General features: G+C 51.1%; 1 protein-coding gene, 1 long non-coding RNA gene and 4 other non-coding genes across 9 annotated transcripts; 1 reads left to right on the forward strand and 5 right to left on the reverse strand.

Annotated features, from left to right (window-relative positions):
• Positions 1 to 1,202: 1,202 nt before the first annotated feature.
• Positions 1,203 to 4,216, reverse strand: LOC105708457 (uncharacterized). Of its 3 annotated transcripts, none has more exons than XR_001105312.3 (5): positions 3,795 to 4,216; positions 3,236 to 3,328; positions 2,634 to 2,700; positions 2,248 to 2,303; positions 1,203 to 1,353 (listed from the first exon to the last, which is right to left on the reverse strand). It is a non-coding gene; the product is annotated as an uncharacterized LOC105708457 (long non-coding RNA). The 3 variants fall into 3 exon arrangements; XR_010337760.1 differs by having other exon boundaries at positions 3,551 to 4,216; XR_001105311.3 differs by having other exon boundaries at positions 3,236 to 4,216.
• On the reverse strand, positions 1,422 to 1,495 carry LOC135269568 (small nucleolar RNA SNORD99). The gene has a single exon (XR_010337825.1). It is a non-coding gene; the product is annotated as a small nucleolar RNA SNORD99 (small nucleolar RNA).
• Positions 2,475 to 2,604, reverse strand: LOC135269558 (small nucleolar RNA SNORA61). The gene has a single exon (XR_010337815.1). It is a non-coding gene; the product is annotated as a small nucleolar RNA SNORA61 (small nucleolar RNA).
• Positions 3,057 to 3,186, reverse strand: LOC135269557 (small nucleolar RNA SNORA44). The gene has a single exon (XR_010337814.1). It is a non-coding gene; the product is annotated as a small nucleolar RNA SNORA44 (small nucleolar RNA).
• Positions 3,604 to 3,738, reverse strand: LOC135269555 (small nucleolar RNA SNORA16B/SNORA16A family). The gene has a single exon (XR_010337812.1). It is a non-coding gene; the product is annotated as a small nucleolar RNA SNORA16B/SNORA16A family (small nucleolar RNA).
• A 5,019-nt stretch (positions 4,217 to 9,235) lies between the features above and the next one.
• RAB42 (RAB42, member RAS oncogene family) lies at positions 9,236 to 13,179 on the forward strand. Of its 2 annotated transcripts, XM_064363749.1 has the most exons (3): positions 9,236 to 9,480; positions 12,418 to 12,427; positions 13,120 to 13,179. In XM_064363749.1, exons 1-3 carry the CDS (start codon positions 9,236 to 9,238, stop codon positions 13,177 to 13,179), a joined length of 315 nt encoding a protein of 104 aa, XP_064219819.1. The 2 variants fall into 2 exon arrangements, with proteins under 2 accessions (XP_064219819.1, XP_012295111.3); XM_012439688.3 differs by lacking the exon at positions 13,120 to 13,179 and having other exon boundaries at positions 10,117 to 13,017.
• The last annotated feature ends 3,213 nt before the right edge of the window (positions 13,180 to 16,392 follow it).

The raw sequence follows: 16,392 nt of genomic DNA on the forward strand, positions 1-16,392 counted from the left end.
TTACCCAAAACTGGGATGAGCAGTTTGGGATGATTCAAACACTAAAGCCTGGGTTAGAGGCTTCTCTCAGTTGACAGGTATGTAAATCAAGGTTCTCCGGAGCATCTGTAGTACCTGCCGCATTTTAGAGTCCTAACAAACTTGTCACAGGTCTGGCAGCTAGGTAGAAAGGGCACTCTAGCAGGGGTGGGAGCATGCCCCTAGGAGACAGACAGATAATGTGGTGGGTGTGATGGAGCAGGCCAGTTGGTTTAAGAATTGGTACTAGCTCAGGCGTGGTTGGCTCACCCTTGTAATCCCAGCACATTGGGAGACTGAGGCGGGCAGGTCAAGAGATCGAGATCATCCTGGCCAACATGGTGAACCCCATCTGTACTAAAAATACAAAGGTTAGGCCGGGCGCGGTGGCTCAAGCCTGTAATCCCAGCACTTTGGGAGGCCAAGGCGGGTGGATCACGAGGTCAAGAGATCGAGGCCATCCTGGTAAACATGGTGAAACCCCGTCTCTACTAATACAAAAAATTAGCTGGGCATGGTGGCGCGTGCCTGTAATTGCAGCTACTCAGGAGGCTGAGGCAGGAGAATTGCCTGAACCCAGGAGGCGGAGGTTGCGGTGAGCCGAGATCGCGCCATTGCACTCCAGCCTGGGTAACAAGAGCGAAACTCCGTCTCAAAAAAAAAAAAAAAAAAAAAAATACAGAGGTTAGCTGGGTTGGGCGTGGTGGCTTGAAGCTGGGAGGTGAGAACTGCACTCCAACCTGGTGACAGAATGAAGACTGTCTCAAAAAAAAATTGGTACTTGCTCCAAGAATGGGTCTAGCCTATTTTCATGAGTTGTAGCATCTCCACCTACAAGGCCTGGATCACCTTAGGGATCAATAGTTTGATACAGGAGAAGGCAGCTCAGAAAGGATTAAGTTGACCAAGATAGCTTAAAGCCAAAGACCTTCATGTGAACCTTATACCCGTCCCTTGTGTTTCCCAAGTAAATGGGAAAACTGCACTTTCCATGTGCAGTACACAAGGCACTTGCTGGCCCCTGCTTGAGGCAAAGCATTGATCCTAGATCATAAAAAACCTCCAAAGATCTTAAGGGCTGGCATACTGGCTTATGCCTATCACCCCAGCAATTATTTGGGCGGTGGATTGCTTGAGCTTGGGAGAGACAGACTTGGTAGCTACAAAATATACAAAGACAAACATACTTCTAGAGTCTTTTATTGATCACCTCTTAAGTTCAGTAGCACACTGCATAATTTTTTGTAATGCAAAAAAACAAAAGTCTCCACCTAGAACATGCTGCTGTTCCCACCTAAAATGACTGGGGTCTTGCCTTCTGCTTCCCATATTCTCCTGAAAAGGAAGTGTAAGCCATTGTGTTAGTAATTCCCAGATTTCCCCCACCCAGACATTTTCCTAGGAGCTGGTCTCAGTCCCATATCCGCATTTCTCATCCATGGACGTCCACTCAGATTAGGTTTCATCCTGGACCAGTCATTCTAAATAAATACAGCATGTGCTAGATGGAACCCCTTGTTTCTACCCCGCAGTCCATTTCCCAACTCTCCCTGAGGCTGAGAGAAGTTGAAGTCCTACCAAACAATGCATCGTGAGCTCCAGCCACCACAACACATTTGCCGACCAGGCCCTGTGGCCTGCAGTGCAGAGCCGTTCCCTCTGCTGCCTTCAACTTTGAGCATATGGTCATGCATTTTAGGGTGGGCAAATCATAATGTAAGCATTTCTTTGCCCCTCTGGTAACGAACAGCTAACAAACAGGGTACACAAAGAAGGCCAGATGTATATGTTACTAAAATGCTAAGACTTTCTGGCCTGGCACAGTGGCTCACACCTGTAATCCCAGCACTTTAGGAGGTCAAGGCGGGAAGATCACTTGGGGTCAGGAGTTCAAGAACAGCCTGACCAACATGACAAAACTCTACTAAAAATACAAAATTAGCCAGACAGGTGCATACTTAATGGTTCCAGCTACTTGGCAGGCTGAGGCAGGAGAAACACTTGAACCTGGGAGGCAAAGGTTGCAGTGAGCCAAGATCACACCACTGCACTCAAGCCTGAGAAACAGGAAGATCTTGTCTCAAAAAATAAAAGGCCTTAACACTGACAGACCTGAGTAAGCTTATGGTTCTCTTTGTTTGAGTACTTAGGACAGGATCCCTGATAGTTGAGTACTACCTGAAGCTACAAGCAAAGTTGTGAGAAAGCTTCAGGTTGTCACTAACTTACCCAACTCCATAGGGTCCATAGTCACAAATGAGGACCGCTTTATGTGTAACATCAATCTACAAGAAAAAAAGGACACCCTTAAGAGGCAAGAAAGCTATGACAGATCCCTCCCAAATGCAGTAATAGGTCAGCAATTACTACACCAACTTGTAGAGCTTCACACGCATCCTTCCCTTAGCCAAAGATTATACTTCATTTTACAATTTCAGAGACCCAACCATCTATGAACCTGTCTGAAACTAGCCCACGTGCTATATACCAGATTGCAACATTGAGGCCAGCTTCAGTATTAGTTTTCCTCCTCTTACGACCACCAAGACCAACGTTCAGATCTGATGGGAAAGGGTATAGGAGGACTAAGCTGTGTTGTTCCACATCAACTTTACCTTAAAGCACAACTCAAGAAACAAGCTGATCTCCTCAGTATCACACTGCCAGGAAACTAGGGGCAACCTGCAGAACAAAAAGCTTAGTGTGAAAACTCTAAACCAGCCCGGCATGATGGCGGTGCCTGTAATCCCAGCTATTAGGGAGGTTGAGGCAGGAGAATCACTTGAACCCAGGAGGCGGAGGTTACAGTGATCGCCACTGCACCCTAGCCTGGGTGAGACTCAAAAACACCAACACAAAAAAAACCACTCCATCCAGGGTTGGAGAAAGGATGCCATATCTATAGAAAACTATCCTCCAACCCCCAGTATTCTGGGTCGAAGAAAAAAAAAAAAAACCACTCCAAACCAAGAAGTTGATTCAACACACCCATCTACATGAAGTTGACAAGTGGAAGACTTCCAGCCCTGGTCCTGAAACATTATAGGAAAGCCGAGTGGCAGCTGCAGGTATTTACTGACCTGTGCTGTCAAAGTCTTTCCAGGTTGCTCTTGCATGCAGTTGGAGATCCCATGGCTACAACCAGCCACAGCCCTTGGAAACATGCTGTTCTGTCCCACCAGGCAGCCCCCAAAGTAAGTCTCCAAAAGAAACCTACCAGGTCCTTTAATGGTTGCATTTCATCACTCTCATGGCCCTGGGAGCCCTTGATCACCAGAAAAATCAACTTCTGTCATCTTAGAGTCTTCATCTGGAACAGCAAAATGATAACAATTGTCATGATCAGTCTTACTGTTCCCACCATTTGGTCCTCAGAATCATAAAAGTCTGACCAGCCTTTGGTCCCTATTACTGATGCCTTAAGCTATCAGTTAAGCTGTGTCACATCCCAACTGGACTTTCCCAATGTGTGTTATGCTGGTTAACTGTACATGCAACCCCCCAACCTTTCTGCTGGTCTGTGGAAACATGCCCATTTTGATAAAGGTCTCTCTGGCTACAGCTGAAAGATGGCAGATACAATGGAACTGTCTTTTCCCAAAATGTTGCAGATCAGTTACAACAAACAGAACGGCGACCGTCAAGGAAAACTGTCACTCTGGGCTCCTTTTTGACCACAGCAGCTATGCGGAAGCAGCTGCAGCTTCGATAAGGGCCAAGGGGCAATTCAGGTCCCAGGGCAGCCACCTAAGGCCTCACCTGTCCATTATTACTACCTTAAGTACACCGGGAACTCTGTAGACCAAAAAAGTCAACAGTCATCCTGCAGGCCCCACCGACCACGCTGTGCCAATCTTTGGTGCGCTTTTTCTCATTTCATCTTAATGGGACCGTTTTATCCCTCTATTACAGATAAGAGGTTTAGACCGATTAACTTACTTGCTGGAAGTCGCTTAGTCACTTAGCAAGGCTGAAAGCAAGAAGCTGGGATGCAAACAAGGGTCTGAATGCCTAAAACCCGTCCCTGAAAACCGTGTCCACCAGGGTGACCTCCAGAGGCCTCGCGCGTAGTCACCAGCCCCAAAGTCACCTAGCTGGTAACTGTCACAGATTCCATTAGAGACCATCCTGACACGAGCATGCGGCCTCCCCCAAATTAAGGCCCAGGGCTTCGTCCCTGCAGCCCCCAGGAGCCCGGTTCCCAAACCCCCACCCCTTCCGTGCACCCGACCGCCTGCCCGCAACACTCACCTGTCAGCCCAGAGCGCAGCGTTGCGGAGGCAGAGGCGAGAGAAGGGAGCGGCCCCAGGCCCCTCTCACGGCCGAGGGAGCCTTCTGGAGCTCAAGCCCACAGGGTAGGAAGGCCCGGCTCCTCCGTGCCACGTTCACCACCATCCCGCGGCCTTGAGAGAAAGCCCCGGCGAGTGCGGGCCGGTAGCGGCGATGACTAAGCGGGGAAGGGCGCGCAGGGTAGCAGACAGGGACTACAGGCTGACGAACCACCACACAAGAACTGCGGCTGGGAGAAAGGGTGGTGCTTCCGCGGGCAAGGGTTTATATAGGCCGCCCCTCGTGCCCCGCCTGACGGTCGAGCGCGCGCGTGGCGCACAGCTGGCTGGGAGTCGTAGTTCGCTCGCCCTGGCGTTGTCCGCGCGTCACCGCCCCAGCCTTACGCGCGCGTGTCCGGCCCGAGCCCGCGAAGCGCGAACCGTCAGAGGCTTTCCTCCAGGCGGGAAGAAGCGCTTTCACCTTTCCGTACTAGGCGCCGGGCCCACGCAGGAAGCCGACCCGTCGTGGCTTCGGGAGGCCGAGGCAGGCGGATCACCTGAGATCGGGAGTGCGAGACCAGCCTCACCAACGTGGAGAAACCCCGTCTCTACTAAAAATACAAAATTAGCAGGCGTGGTGGCGCACGCCTGTAATCCCAGCTACTCGGGATGCTGAGGCAGGAGAATCTCTTGAACCCAGTAGGCGGCGGTTGCAGTGAGCCGAGATTGCACCATTGCACTCTAGCCTGGGCAACAAGAGTGAAACTCGGTCTCATAAAAAACAAAAAACAGCCGGGCGCGGAGGCTCACGCCTGTAATCCTAGCACTTTGGGAGGCCGAGGTGGGTGGATCACCTGAGGTCAGGAGTTCAAGACCAGCCTGGCTATCATGGAGAAACCCCATCGTTAAACAACAACAACAAAACGAAAAACAAAAACCCATAAGAAAAAAATTATATCCGCTGAAGGGCACAGTGGCTCAGGCCTGTAATCCCACCAATTTCGGAGGTCAAAGCTGGTGGATCACCTGACGTCAGTAACTAGAGACCAGCCTGGCCAACATGGCGAAATCCCATATCTACTAAAAATACAAAAAAAAAAAAGGCCGGGCGTGGTGGCTCACGCCTGTAATCCAAACCCTTTGGAGGCCAAGGCGGGTGGATCACCTAAGGTTGGGAGTTCATGACCGGCCTGACCAACATGGTGAAACCCCGTCTTTAAAAAAAAAAAAAAAAAAAAAACCGGGCGCGGTGGCTCACGCCTACAGTAATCCCAGCACTTTGGGAGCCCGAGGAGGGTGGATCACCTGAGGTCAGGAGTTCGAAACCAGCCTGACCAACATGGTGAAACCCTGTCTCTATTATTAAAATAATAATAATAATAATAATAAAATAATTTTTAAAAAAATTAGCTGGGCATTGTGGCACACATCTATAGTCCCAGCTACTTGGGAGGCTGAAGCACAAGAATCGCTTGAAGCTGGGAGGCAGAGGTTACCGAGAGCTGAGATCAGCTAATTTTTTGTATTTTTAGTAGAGATGGGGTTTCTCCATGTTGGTCAGGCTGATCTTGAACTCCCAACCTCAGGTGATTCTCCTGCCTTGGCCTCCCAAAGTGCTGGGCTTACAGGCCTGAGCCACCATGCCCAGCCTAAAAAATACTTATATCATGTTATTTGCCTGCTCAGAAATCTCCCATGACTTCCCAACACACTTAGAATAAAAACGGAAATCCCCATAATAGTCTCCAAGGCCACATATAATCAGGCTCCTCCTCCTCACTGCCCTCATCACCCACCACTTGCTCCCTCAGTCAGTCGGCTCCATCTCCCTGGACTCTTTGCTCTTCTCGGAGCACCCCAGAGCCTTTGCTCTTGCTCCTCTTGCCTGGAACTCGCCCCACCTGAATATCATCACAGACAACCACACTTCTTACTGCCTCACTTCCCCTGGGTTTCTGTCCACATGCCACCTCCTCAGGCCATCCTATTTTGATACAGTACCCCGCCATCCTCCAACCTTCAAGTCACTGCCTGCTTGATTGTTATTTATAGCACTTAGTGCTTCCTGACATGGTATTTTGTATTTTGTTTTCTCTATTAGAATGTCAGCATCCCAAGAGAGCTGGAATTTTGTCTTTTTTCCCCTCTACTGCTGTATAAATGCCTGGTACATAAAAGATGGCCAGCATTCTTGAAATAATCACCAAGTGAATGAATGAATGAATAAAACTTGGCCCAGGTTCACATAACCAGCAAGTGGTCATTGGAACTACAATCCAAATCTGTTCTCTTCTTTTTCTTTTTTTCTTTTTTTGAGATGGAATGCCAGACTGGAGTGCAGTGGCACGATCTCGGCCCACAGCAACCTCTGCCTCCCAGGTTCAAGCAATTCTCCTGCCTCAGCCTCCCAAGTAGCTGGGATTACAGGCTTGCGCCACCAAGCCCAGATAATTTTTGTTATTTTTAATAAAGATGGGGTTTCATCATGTTGGCCAGGATGGTCTCGATCTCTTGACCTTGTGATCCACCCGCCTCAGTCTCCCAAAGTGCTGGAATTACAGGTTTGAGTCACCAACCTGGGCCCAACTCAGATCTGTTCTAATGCAAATGCAGATAAACTTAACTGCTGTGTCTGGAGGCTCCTCCAGAACTTACCCTGTGTGGTGGGTACCGTGATTTGCCTCACTTAAATGAAGAGGAAGCAGGGATCAGGGAAGGGAAATAACTTACCCCAGGTTACACAGTGAATCTGTGGCAGAGGTCAGCTGACATCTGGATTTAACTGCAGTCAGAGGCAGACACATGATCCCAGCCCACAGTAGGAGCATCTGGAAGAGGGAGGAAGTTCAAGAAGCCAGATGCTGACAGTGCACTGCCCACGTGGGCTGACTGGAAAGGCCTCAGGGAGGCCTGGGGTCAGACTGCATTTCCGGCTGCTTCATGCCTCTCTGGAGTCTCCTTTCTGCTTGACCTTCCCAGATCCCACGTATCCTCGGAGACCCAGCTTCAACATCAGCTTGGATGGGCTTCTCTGACCCTTTGGCTTCCTAATTCCAGCTCTATTATGGTGTTTGAATGAATGGATGGATGGATGAACAGCACTTATCCACTTTCTTTAATTCATCTAGCTATAAATTTTTATCGAGTTACTTTATTTATTTAGTTAGTTTTGAGATGGAGTCCTGCTTTGTCACCCAGGCTGTAGTGCAGTGGTGCGATCTCGGCTCACTACAATTCCACCTCCCAGGTTCAAGCGATTCTCCTACCTCAGCCTCCCAAGTAGCTGGGATTACAGGCAGCCACCACCATGCCTGACTAATGTATTTTTAGTAGATACAGGGTTTCATTCACCATGTTGGCCAGGCTGGTCTCAAACTCCTGACCTCAAGTGATCTGCTCACCTTAGCCTCCAAAAGTGCTGGGATTACAGGTGTGAGCCATGCGCCAGCTTGAGTTTCTACTTTATGCCAAGCACTGAGTTAGGCCCTGAGGATACAATCACAGTCCCTGCCCTCAAGAAGCCTGAAGGGTAGGAAAGAGACTGACACCACAGGTGGTCAGAAGTGCATGTGGGCCAGGCGTAGTGGCTCACACCTGTAATCAATGCACTTTGAGAGGCTGAGGCAGGCAGATTACTTGAGGTCAGGAGTTTGAGACCGGCCTGGCAACATGGTGAAACCCGGTCTCTACTAAAAATACAAAAATTAGCTAGGTGTGGTGGTGGGGGCCTGTAATCCCAGCTGCTTGGGAGGCTGAGGTAGGCGGATGGCTTGGACCCAAGAGGTGGAGGTTGCGGTGAGCCGAGATTGTGCCACTGCACTCTAGCCTGACAACAGAGTGAGACTCCATCTCAAACGAACGAACAAACAAAAAAAGACGAGAGAGACTAGAGCTGTCTGGGGCTGCCTGGAACTCCAGCCTCATTGCCCTGGGTTTCCAGAGGGCCAGCCTGGAAAGGGTGGAGTAAACCTTGGTGGCTCATGTGCTGCCTTACCCCAGCCCCTCACCCAAGCAAGATTCAACCAGTGTCTTAGTTCTCATGGGACCTGCCTCGTCCCCTTTTGTGGCATCAAGGGTGTGATGAAGGATGAGACAAACCTGAATGTGAGCCCCAGCTCTGCTGTGTGACCTGCGACAAGCCATGCCTCTGAACCTGTCTTCTCAGCTCTAAAAGGGGCACTCCATGGCCCTATCACAGGGTTGCTGCCCACAAAACATGAACTGACCTTTGGCCTTATATATGTTAGTTGTCAAATGCACTGGCCAACTTCACTCCTTTTAGAATTGCAGTTGTGTGTGTCTGTCCTGCCTCTTCAACCAGACTCTGCCCAAGTTCCTTCTGGGGCCCTGGTGTCCAACTCAGCCACGGAGGAAGCCGCGGGGGCTGTTGAACATTGAACCTGCACTTGGAACTAGAGGCCCCAGGCCAGAGCCAATGAGGGCTCCAGGAAAGGGCTTCTGGGTGGAGAGGGAGCACCTACAAACCACCCACTTCCAGAGTGGACTTCCTGGGTCCAGCAGAGGGGTGGGGGCCAACTAGGGAATCCACAGCGGGCGGGGTGGAGCGGGTAACGGGGTGGGGCTGGAGAGTGAAGGAATGAGTGAGGTGGGTGCTTTAGCGCTGTTGGCCTCCTCCCTCTGCCCCCCGCACCTTCATCTAGTATGGCTCAGTGAAGTGTAGGGGGTCATCATTAGCCTCCTTTTACGGAGGAGACAATTGAGGCTGAGAGAGAAACTTGGCCAAGTGTTTCCACTCGGTCCGACGCCCTCGGATCGAGTGGAAATGGCATTTCTCCACTTGTGCTGAAGACGTCCCGGGTTCCCAGGTGCCCCGCCAGGGACGGTGGCAGGGCGCGGGGAGACGGGGGCGGCGCCGGCGGGGCCCCGGGCAGGGGCGGGGCAGGGCGCAGACAAAAAGGCCGTGGGGCGGCGGGGCGGGGGACGCGGCCATGGAGGCCGAGGGCTGCCGCTACCAGTTTCGGGTCGCGCTGCTGGGGGACGCGGCCGTGGGCAAGACGTCGCTGCTGCGGAGCTACGTGGCGGGCGCGCCTGGCGCCCGGGAGCCCGAGCCCGAGCCCGAGCCCGAGCCCGAGCCCACGGTGGGCGCCGAGTGCTACCGCCGCGAGCTGCAGCTGCGAGCCGGGCCGCGGGTCAAGCTGCAGCTCTGGGACACCGCGGGCCAGGAGCGCTTCAGGTGCGGGCGGCAGGGGCACGGGAGGGACTCCTGGTCGGGGACTCGGTGCCGGTGCGCTGGGCCGCGGCACCCCCAGGAGAGGCCAACTCAGCGGTCAAGCGGAGGGCGGGGTCCCTGCCCTGGGTCCAGTCTGGTCCGCTGATGCCAGACCCTCCCCTGCTCGGAGTCATTCTTCCCACGAGCACTGCAGGGTTGGCCGAGGCCCAGAGCCCTGGAACATCCGGCGTTGAGCTCTGGACTCTGGAGAGATGCTGAGTGATACTGGCCCCAGGTGCTGAGAGCTCAAGGGCACAGGGCGGGAAGTGCACGGAGGATGTTGAAGGGAGAGAGGTTTGCGTTGACCCTGAAGGATCAGCAGGAGTTTGCCAGGAAGAGAAATGAAGACCTAGGCCAGGGCAGCACCAGGCCTCCACCAGGCATGAGGGACTCGGGTCATGCTTCCCCTGTAACTGGGGAGCACCCAGACTTTTAGGAGAGACACAGACACCGAGGCAGAGAAGCACAGGGCCGGGTGAAGTGGGCCCTGATGGGGTGTGAGGCATTCTGCGTTTCCCAGGGGGAGGAGGTCCTGCCTCTAGGGGTATCTTGAAGGCGCCAGCCTCTCCCAGCTTACCTCCTGCCTCCCTGCCTCCCCAGGTGCCTCACCAGGTCCTTTTACCGGAACGTGGTGGGTGTCCTGCTGGTCTTTGATGTGACGAACAGGAAGTCCTTTGAACATATCCAAGACTGGCACGAGGAAGTCATGGCCACTCAGGGCCCGGACAAGGTGATCTTCCTGCTGGTTGGCCACAAGAGTGACCTGCAGAGCACCCGTTGTGTCTCAGCCCAGGAGGCCAAGGAGCTGGCTGCCTCGCTGGGCATGGCCTTCGTGGAGACCTCAGCTAAAAACAACTGCAACGTGGACCTGGCCTTTGACACCCTCGCTGATGCTATCCAGCAGGCCCTGCAGCAGGGGGACATCAAGCTAGAAGAAGGCTGGGGGGGTGTCCGGCTCATCCACAAGACCCAAATCCCCAGGTCCCCCAGCAGGAAGCAGCACCCAGGCCCATGCCAGTGTTGACTCTAGGAGAGAAAGGGTTAAAGCAGTCCCAGCCTCAGCCCACATGGTGGGATGGGAATGTTAGTATCTCTCTGGAGGACAAATGACAGAAGGGCTCATATAAACAGTCTCTTGACACAGTCATGCTTCCTGGATTTTGGAGTCAAAGCTTTCTACAGAAAAGAAAGGTCTGATGGCTGGGTGGGGTGGGTCACGCTTGTCGGGTGGATCACCTGAGGTCAGGAGTTTGAGACCAGCCTAGCCAACATGGTGAAACCCCGTCTCTCCTAAAAATACAAAAATTAGCCAGGCGTGGTGGTGCATGCCAGTAATCACAACTACTCAGGAGGCTGAGGCAGAATTGCCTTAGTTATCTCATGAACCAAGGAGGACTAAGACAAAGAAAAAAGGTTCTGTTTGAAAGAAGGGGTCACTGCTTCTAGTGAACAAAGGCCCTGAGCTTTTACAGCCCTTCGTGGTCAGCTACTTGATTTATCATAGGTTCAGCAGGTTCCAGATGTTCAGGTAGATAGCCTCAAGGAGCACGGGACCGGGCACGTGACTGCCCTCAACATTCCTTCTAGCCACACGCAGTTTGTCAGTTTGACATCCTGCTTTCATGAGGAGTTTGCTGTTTACTCCTATAGCCTCCAGAGGTATATTGAGTTGGTCACGCCCCACATTCTTGGGGTCTGCAGCAGAGAATCGCTTGAACCCAGAAGGCAGAGATTGCAGCGAGCTGAGATTGCATCACTGCACTCCAGCCTGGATGACAGTGAGACTCTGTCTCAAAGAAAAAAAAAGAAGAAAAAAAGGTCTGAGAGACCAGATGTGCAAGTCCTTGAGCCTCAATGTCCTTATCTGTCAATGGGCCTTGTAAAAGATCTCGCCTTGCAGGGAGGTGGTGGCCATAAATGAGATAGTGGCCAGGGTGTGCTCATCCAGAGCCTACCACGCTATGAATTGCATGACAAAAGCTCTCATTCCCACTCTCTTTCTTGGCTGCAATGTGGCTACTCTGGCAGCATTCCTGGGCTTAGACAGAGAAGCCAGCGTCAGGAAGCTGCTGCATGGGCAAAGGCAGGTGCGGGAAATTCCAAGGGGAGCTTGGCTTGGAGCCTCCTTAGGTTCTCAGGCTAAAATGATTCTGGGCATGGGATTAATATGTGATGTCAAAACCAGGGTTGCTGGCCAATGCCCCCACCCCAGGCCCAGGGGCTGAATGAAAATGGACGTTGGAGGCTGGGATGAACATGAATGTGCAGCAATTATGTTGGGCACAGAGTGGCCACTATCATGAGCCACCAAGATCCCCTTTCCTGGCTGGGGAACCCATCAACCCTCTCCCCAGCTGCTGGAGTACCACTGAATGATGACTTCAGCTTGCAGCACTTTCTGGGAAAGGCCAACCCCTCAGGGCAGCCCATATCCAACACCCATCTACACTGGGGGGCCTTAAAGGCCTTGCCCTCTTGCCCTAGCTGTGGACAACTCTGAAAGTCAAACACAACTTTATCAGTCTCTGTGGGCTTCACTGAGGACACTGTTGTGACAACATCACAGCCAAGTTATCCTGCTGCCCAATCCTGCTTCCTTTTCTTCCTTCCCCAAAACAGGTATTCTCAAGAATATCCCCTAATAAACATCTGCACACTTGTCTCCATCTCGAAATCTGCCTCCTGGCGACCTAGCCTACAATGGGGGACTGCTAGGCAGGGAATGTCCTGGGCGCAATTAGGGTGGGCTTTGTGGAAGACACGCTGTTTATGTTAGGCAGAATCTCAGCAGGTGCAAGGCTTAGTGGGTATCATTGTGCTGTAGCAGAAAGCACAGCCACTTGGTCAGGTGCAGTGGCTCACGCCTGTAATACTAGCACTTTGGGAAGCCCAGTCGGGCAGTTCACTTGAGGTCAGGAGTTCGAGACCTAGTCATGGTATGGCCAACATGACTAAACCCTGTCTATACTAAAAATACAAAAATAAGCCAGGCATGGTGGCTCACACCTGTAATCCCAGCTACTAAGGAGGCTGAGGTATAAGAATTGCTTGAACCCAGAAGGCAGAGGTTGCAGCGAGCCATGCATTCCAAACCTCCAACACGGACAACAGAGCAATACCACGTCTCAAAAATAAATAAATAAAAGCATAGTCACTTAACTCACTTTGTGACCTTGGGCTACTCGGTCTCCTTGAGCCTCAGTTTCCTCCTCAGTCAGTAACACGAGACTGATAATCCCTCCTTCCTAGGGTTCTTAGAAGGTTTTCAATTAGTGTGAGTTTCTTAGCATCCTCCCCATGGAGACGGGGCTGAGGAGGTCTTTCTGTGCACTTGGTCCTGCCTCTTTTTTTTTTTTAAACCCATAAAAATGCACCTGTTCTATTTTGTCGGGGGGGTGGGGAGTATCCATTGCCTCAAAGGTTTATATTTTCTTTGCATCACAAACAATCCAGTTTATACTCTTTTATTTCTAAATGTACAATAAATTATCATTGACTGTAGTAACCCTGTTGTGCTATCAAATGCTAGATCTTATTCATTCTATGTAACTATATTTTTGGCTGAACGCAGTGGTTCACAACTGTAATCCAGCACTTCGGGAGGCCGAGGAGGGTGAATCACCTGAGGTCAGGAGTTTGAGACCAGCCTGGCCAACATGGTGAAACCTTGTATCTACTAAAAATACAAAAATTAGCCAGATGTGGTGGCAGGTGCCTGTAATCCCAGCTACCCTGGAGGCTGAGGCAGGAGAATCGCTGGAACCCGGGAGGCGGAGGCTACAGTGAGCTGAAACCGCACCACTGCACTCCAGCCTGGGCAATAGAGTGAGACTCCGTCTCAAAAAAAAATAAAATAAATAAAAGCTATATTTTTGTACCAATTAACCATACCCACTACCCTTCCCAGCCTCTGGTCACCATCATTCTACTCTATCATCTCTATGAGTTATTACTTCTGTAGGGTGTCTTTTCCTTCCTTCATCAATTTTTTTTTTTTTTTTTTTAGAGACAGGGTCTCACTGCTGCCCAGGCTCGAGTGCAGTGGTACAATCACAGCTCACTACAATGTTGACCTCCTGGGCTCAAGCGATCCTCTCACCTCAGCTTCCCAAGTAGCTGAGACTACAGATGTGCTTCACCATGCCAAGCTAACTTTTAAATTATTATTTATTTATTTGAGACAGAGTCTTCTTGCTCTGTCGCCAGGCTGGAGTGCAATGGCGCGATCTCGGCTCACTGCAAACTCCACCTCCTGGGTACAAGCAATTCTCCTGCTTCAGCCTCCTGAGTAGCTGGGATTACAGGCATGTGCCACCACACCCAGCTAATTTTTTGTATTTTAGTAGAGGCAGGTTTCACCATGTTGGCCAAGATGGTCTCAATCTCCTGACCTTGTGATCCGCCGATCTCGGCCTCCTAAAGTGCTGGGATTACAGGCATAAGCCAATGCATCCGGCCAACTTTTTAAATTATTTGTACAGACAGGGTCTCTTTATATTGCCAAGGCTGGTCTCAAACTCCTGGCCTCAAGCAATTCTCCTGCCTCAGCGTCCCAAAGTGCCGGGATTACAGGTGTGAGCCACGGCACCTGGTCTCCTTAATCAATTTTTTTTTGAGACAGAGTCTCGCTCTGTTGCTTAGGCTGGAGTGCAGTGGTGCGATCTTGGCTCACCGCAACCTCTGCCTATCGGGTTCAAGCAATTCTCCTGCCTCAGTCTCCCAAGTAGCTGGGACTACAGGCGCATGCCACCACACCTGGCTAATTTTTGTATTTTTAATAGAGATGGGATTTCACCATGTTGACCAGGCTGGTCTGGAACTCCTGACCTCAAGTGATCTGCCTGCCTTGGCCTCCCAAAATGCTGGGATTACAGGCGTGAGCCACTGTGCCAGCTGCTTCATAAATTTTCTTAAGCAAGCATCTACTTTGTTCTAATCTCTGGGGATACAGCAGTGAACATGACAGAAAACCCCTCCTGGGTCTGACATTCTAGTGGAAGAGAGAGGAAAAAAAAAAGTAAATAAATGAACTGAATGATTTCCAGTTGCAGTAAGTGCTGTTGAAGACCACAGATCAGGGAGAGGGAACTGGGAGTGATGTGGGGTCCTTTAGAGCAGGTGGTCAGGGAGGGCGTCTCTGAGGAGATGGCCTTGAGCTGAGACCTGAAGGAGGAGGAGGAGCCAAGTGAAGAGCCCCTAACACACTAGGGGATTGATATATATTAATTCAACCTTCACAATAACTGTGTAAGCTAGGCAGTCATTCCTTTTTACCCATGGAGAGACAGGCCCAGAGAGGTTAAGCGGCTTGCCTAAAGTCTCACAGCTGATAAGTTGAGGGGTAGGAATAGCAACAGCAACAGAATGGAGGCCACGGTGGCCTGGGCTCTTTCCAGGAATTTACAGATCTGAGTGTGGAGTCCATAGGCAGGGAAGATGGTTTCTTTCTTTCTTTTTTCATAGAGGCAAGGTCTTGCTATATTGTTCAAACCAGTCTCAAACTCCCGGGCTCAAGCAATCCTCCTGCCTTGGCCTCCCAAAGTACTGGGATACAGGTGTGAGCCACTGTGCCGGATCTGGTCTATGGTTTCTGGTTTCCCTGTTCAGGAGCCCGGGTCTAAATTGACGATCAGTTGGGAGATAAGCTTGTTGAGAGGAGGCTGTAAGGTGCTCAACACAAATCTCCAAACCCTTTGAGAGAGAAAGAGGAAAGGTGATCCAACCGCTTCAGCATCCCAAAATGCTGGGATTACAGGTGTGAGCCACCGGGCCTGGCCAAGACTTTTGTTTAAAAAAAAAAGGGGGGGCTGGGCATGGTGGTTCATGTCTCTAATTCCAGCACTTTGGGAGGCCAAGGTGGGTAGATCACAAGGTCAGAAGATTGAGATCAGCCTAGCCAACATGGTGAAACCCCGTCTCTACTAAAATACAAAAAAACGAGCAGGGCATGGTAGTGTGCGCCTGTAGTCCCAGCTACTCGGGAGGTTGAGGCAGGGGAATTGCTTGAACTCAGGAGGCGGAGGCTGCAGTGAGCTAAGATTGTGCCACTGCACTACAGCCTGACAAGAGAGTGAGACTCTGTCTCAAAAAACAACAACAGGCCAGGCACAGTGGCTCATGCCTGTAATCTCAGCACTTTGGGAGGCCAAGGCAGCCGGATCACCTGAGATCAGGAGTTCGAGAGCAGCCTGACCAACATGGAGAAACCCTGTCTCTACTAAAAATACAAAATTAGCTGGGCGTGGTGGCACATACCTGTAATCCCAGCTACTTGGGAGGCTGTGGCAGGAGAATCGCTTGAACCTGGGAGGCAGAGGTTGCAGGGAGCTGAGATCACACCATTGCATTCCAGTATGGGCAACAAGAAGGAAACTGTCTCAAAACAACAACAATAACAACAACAACAACAAAAGAAGCCCAGATGAGGTGCATACCACTAAGCCTGAGAGCTGTCCACACTCCATGCTCATTTCTCACTCAGCTCTAGCCACTCTCCCCTAATTTTGCATCTTATGCTTTAGTCTCACTGGCACACTCTTCATTAGACCTCTGGGCCTTTGCACACACTACGCTTTTGCTTGAAATCCTTCAGTAGCTCCTGTTACTTTTTTGACAGGCCACTCTTTGCTGGGATCTGCAATGTACTGCATGGCCTGGCCCAGCTTACCTCAATCCACTAACTCAAGGATTGTACACCAGGCAAATTTCTCTCCTTGAAAGAGATCCCCATCCCCTTCACCTGGATCCCTCACATCTCAGCTCAAACAAAATTTCTCCCTAGCTGACCATACCCTCCCCAGCCCTGTGAACCTCTCCTTTGAAGTCCTTGTCCCTGTGCTGACCATACCCCTCCCCAGCCCTGTGAACACATTTATT

The sequence above is a fragment of the Aotus nancymaae genome, unplaced genomic scaffold, assembly GCF_030222135.1.
Source record: "Aotus nancymaae isolate 86718 unplaced genomic scaffold, 86718_ANA_hifiasm-v0.15.2.pri h1tg000053l, whole genome shotgun sequence".
In the NCBI taxonomy this organism is placed as follows: domain Eukaryota; kingdom Metazoa; phylum Chordata; class Mammalia; order Primates; family Aotidae; genus Aotus; species Aotus nancymaae.

What these genes read in the sequence shown, in the direction of transcription:
- RAB42 (XM_012439688.3), top strand. Translation starts at nt 9,236, where the DNA reads ATGGAGGCCGAGGGCTGCCGCTACCAGTTTCGGGTCGCGCTGCTGGGG. An exon ending in GCGGGCCAGGAGCGCTTCAG is followed by an intron (nt 9,481 to 10,116) that starts GTGCGGGCGGCA and finishes CTGCCTCCCCAG; the next exon opens with GTGCCTCACCAGGTCCTTTT.